Source organism: Mytilus trossulus, chromosome 1 (assembly GCF_036588685.1).
Source record: "Mytilus trossulus isolate FHL-02 chromosome 1, PNRI_Mtr1.1.1.hap1, whole genome shotgun sequence".
In the NCBI taxonomy this organism is placed as follows: domain Eukaryota; kingdom Metazoa; phylum Mollusca; class Bivalvia; order Mytilida; family Mytilidae; genus Mytilus; species Mytilus trossulus.
In genome coordinates, this window is record NC_086373.1 from 96,186,331 (window position 1) to 96,190,573 (window position 4,243).

General features: G+C 33.6%; 1 protein-coding gene across 1 annotated transcript; it reads right to left on the bottom strand.

Annotated features, from left to right (window-relative positions):
- Positions 1-1,420: 1,420 nt before the first annotated feature.
- On the bottom strand, positions 1,421-3,707 carry LOC134691907 (fibropellin-3-like). Its single transcript, XM_063552297.1, has 2 exons — positions 2,932-3,707; positions 1,421-2,086 (listed from the first exon to the last, which is right to left on the bottom strand). Exons 1-2 carry the CDS (start codon positions 3,576-3,578, stop codon positions 1,987-1,989), a joined length of 747 nt encoding a protein of 248 aa, XP_063408367.1. The 5' UTR covers positions 3,579-3,707; the 3' UTR covers positions 1,421-1,986.
- Between the last annotated feature and the right edge of the window lie 536 nt (positions 3,708-4,243).

Below are 4,243 nucleotides of genomic sequence, written 5' to 3' on the forward strand. Positions count from 1 at the left end.
AATTTGTCAATTTTATTTAAGTGGCATTTGTTACTAAATAATCATAGTCAGTGTGTTGTTATCCAAGCTTTGACCATCGAGACCCTTGTAGTACATACCTATTTGTCTAAAATATGTGTATTTCAATAAATTCTTTGATCTTTTTATAAAAGAGGGACGAAAGATACCAAAGAAACAGTCAAACTCATAAATCTAAAACAAACTGACATCGCCATGGCTAAAAATGAAAAAGACAAACAGAAAAACAATAGTACACATGACACAACATAGAAAACTAAAGAATAAACAAAACGAACCCCACCAAAAACTAGGGGTGATCTCAGGTAATCCGGATGGGTAAGCAGATCTTGCTCCACATGTGGCACCCGTCGTGGTGCTTATGTAATTATAAATCCGGTAAATAGTCTAATTCGGTAGGTCACATTCACACAAGGTAAGGGGATTGTAGTAACGACGTAAGGAACATATCAGATATTATTTGTGAAACGGTTATTCCATAACGGTCAACCAATTCGTGATGGCGTTCGAAAATTTACGAAGGGATGATTTCAACTTCATCATTTGGAACTCTTGGTTTAATAGCTTCTTTGTGAGCAGCAACCCTCTATCAAGAAAATCATGACAGGAAATGCAAGCACGGGAATATCGTATCAACTCGGAGATATATACTCCGTATGCAGGTGCTGCTGGAATGTTGCTACTTAGAAATGGAAAGTTCTCAATTGGAAAGTTGAAATCATCTCTTTTGTCGTAAAGTTTTGTTTTCAACCGACCCTCATTGTCAATATCTAGATGTAAGTCAAGATATGAAGCCGACTTTACTGTATCTGTAGTATCCTTTATCTCTAGTTCGATGGGATAGATGCGTTCCATATAGTCACCAAATTTTGAATTGTTTAGTGAAAGACCATCATCTACATAGCGGAAAGTAGAGTTAAAGGATATTGCTAACTTCTTATCTTTCATCCTAAGAAGTTCCTGCATGAAGTCAGCCTCATAATAATAAAGAAACAAGTCGGCAAGTAGAGGGGCACAGTTTGTTCCCATTGGAATGCCGACAGTCTGTTGAAAAACACGTCCTCTGAACGTAACAAATATGTTGTCAATCAAGAAATCAAGCATCTTGATAATATCAGTTTCAGAGAATTTTTTGTTTGAATCAGAGTGATTCTTTACAAAGTAAAGTGTTGTTTCCGTTCAATGTTAGCTACATGTACATGATTTTTTAAACACAATATATACCAATACATCAACAGTTTATGTCTAGATACATATTCATGGCAAGAACGAAATAGTATTTAGCTAACCGCCAACCCTCATCCATACAATATACCAATAAACCAATTTAAGTGACTATACGAATAATGAAACGACAAAAAAAATAACCACACTGAACAAAAAGTAAAACAATACAGCATAATACTGATCAACACAATCGTTTACGTTTATGATCATTATAAACCAGTGATGACAGAAGTTTTTACACTGAAGATGACAAAAATCTTAATTATAATCACCAAATCATGAATACTTAGTGTTCTGGGATGTTAGAAGTGAGGCAGTTGATTAGCTATAATTATATTGTTAAAATAGTGGCGGTCGACTTTTAATTGCATTATTAACTTTTACTTGCCGTTATAAAACTAATTTTATTGCGGTATATTAATGTTGCCTTTATTTATTAAATACAAAACATATGTAAAGGATAAAAATGAAAAAAAACCATTTAACTGGATTTTTTTTGCAAAGCTTTGAAGATAATATTTCAAAAAGTTTTTGCCAACTTGACTTTACTGCAATTGAGATGGGAATATACACTGAAATGTGTTCAATTATAAAGTGGAAGAATGGTGGAAATATAAACGTTACATTCTCCTGATCTTGACGCTATATTCAATCATTTTAAAAGTATGACGTTTCTAATGTGCATGTTTCCAATTAGAGTTCCATGTGCAATAATGAATGATAGTTAAATCTAAAATAGAATTAACCACTTGGGTGAATTCCGTTGATCTTCTGTTCGCACTTTGAACCAAGGTAGCCAGGAACGCACTGACATATGTTCACGTGGTCACCATAAATGTATCTAGAAGAAAAAAAGTTGCTTAGTATGGTAAAGGCTAAAAGTACAAAGTTAAATAGCAATTGAAAGGGTTTCCGTTTTCTAATCACCCGCATGTGTAAGTCGTGTTTTGCGAATTACAATACAATTTAACGTCGATCGATTTCCTAACATTTTTTCTTGATATCTCCGAATGGCAGAGAAACCACAAAGGCTAATGTTAAATTCCACTTTCTTGAATTTTTGAACTAATATCTTTTTCAAAGCGCAAATTTTGTGATCAATAAGAAATACTTGGTATAAATTGGAATGTAAAACTTTTCTAATAAGATAGTTTATTAAGATAAGAAAGAGGTTACATTTGGAATATAACAAAATGCAGTTATTTTCCTTCTTCCTCGAGTACGTCAAAAAATATAACCATTCTTGTGAAAAATGAGAAGTTGTGATGTGATTGCCAATGATAAAACTCCCCACCATCGTTCCAATAACGTAGAAGATTATCAAATATAGGTAACCGTGCCTCTTTCAACAATGAGCAAATTTCAAACCGCAGGGCAAGCTTTAAAAGGTGCCGAAACGACGAATGTAAAACAATCCAAAGCGAAATATAACGGCTTGATTCAAGTACTCATATATATTATCAAATGCAATCTGTAAATTGAACCAATTACAAAATTACTATAACCATGGTGGTCTACAAAACGAAATATTGCTTGAAAGAATTAAGAATATGTATAATCTTTTCAGTTATGAATAACAATTACTCATAAACACCTGATTAAGATTTTTGGTTTTTAAAACTTGTCTGATGTGTAACTCGAAGTGAACATTTATATGATTTGTACATGACTTGTAACATGACTTACCTACAGCTGCCATTGTTTTGACACATATTCTTCTCAGTCATAGGGTTACAATGTGGACCATACTCACACTCCTCCCCAGAGAAGTTGGGAAAGCAATGACATTTGTATTCGGAGTAGTCTGCACTAGCATAACAATTACCAAGGTATGAACAATCAAAGGCCGAACAAGTCCACTTATTGTTCACTTCATGTTTACTGACCATTTCATAGGTAATATTAAATCCATAAACATCCATTAAATGGTCCAACACACGAAGGTGAATATTGCCCATCTCTTGAACGGCGAATCGTAACACCACGAACGGTTTGTAGCTGACGATTGTCCATATTTCATCTTCACAGTTGACCGTGGCTAGTTTCTGTTCTCCTATCCACTCATCTTTGTTAGTATAGTGGTCAAATTCATAAACATGAAAAAATCCTTTAAGATAATACTGTGTCAAATATAAAACGATTTTGAGTTTTGGTGGAGCTTGTATAACCCATTCACAAAACACGGGTGTCTCGAAAGGTCCAGGATAATTAGGTGACTGTATAACTCCTTGCTTCTGTGTTAACCGACCACAACAACGATTATATTGACCACTACAAACCGATATCAAAACATGTATCATCAATACTAACGTCACTAGCTTAACAGTGGTCATGATGCACGATGTTATGTCGTTCTGGGTCGCTCAGACATTTCTACATAGTGTCATTCTGAATGTCCATGGTTGGATGGGAAGCGATCAGCTGTCATTAGTTCTTGGTGTCTCTCTAAGTATTTTGTAACATATGGACCAATAAGATTCATGATATCTAACGTAATCAAGCATATAATCAACTTCATATTTCCGTCTGTGTGAGGTGTAAGACTATTAATAATAAATTGTTTTGACAATTAGTTAAGTGTGTTAACATTCACTGTTCATAATACTCTTATTAATTTTCTATAAGTTATAAGCTACATATGCATAAAACACAGAGATCGTAAATCTGCTATGAAAAAAAAGATATGACCACAGCCACCTGAATTCAGGCATTGTGATTGTAATTCTAACGACCTTTTTTTTTAAAACATAAATAAATATTTATTTCAAATATTGGCTTGTTACAATATCATTCAGGAGTCCAAGCTCCTCCTGATTTCCCCTGTTACAATCCACTAATCACTCAGGGTAGTGATTAGTTGCAAAATACATATTACATTTTTTACATCATATATATATTAGATAATATCACTTAACACATAATATGACTATTCATATGTTTTCTAATAGTTGCTAAAACATTACTTTTAATTTTCAAACATACTCTTCTATTGAACTCA

Bases quoted from the DNA above. Each gene is read 5' to 3' on its own strand.
- LOC134691907 (XM_063552297.1), bottom strand. From the start codon at position 3,578: ATGACCACTGTTAAGCTAGTGACGTTAGTATTGATGATACATGTTTTG. The intron at 2,087-2,931 runs GTAAGTCATGTT...TTTTTCTTCTAG, and splicing joins CAAAACAATGGCAGCTGTAG to ATACATTTATGGTGACCACG.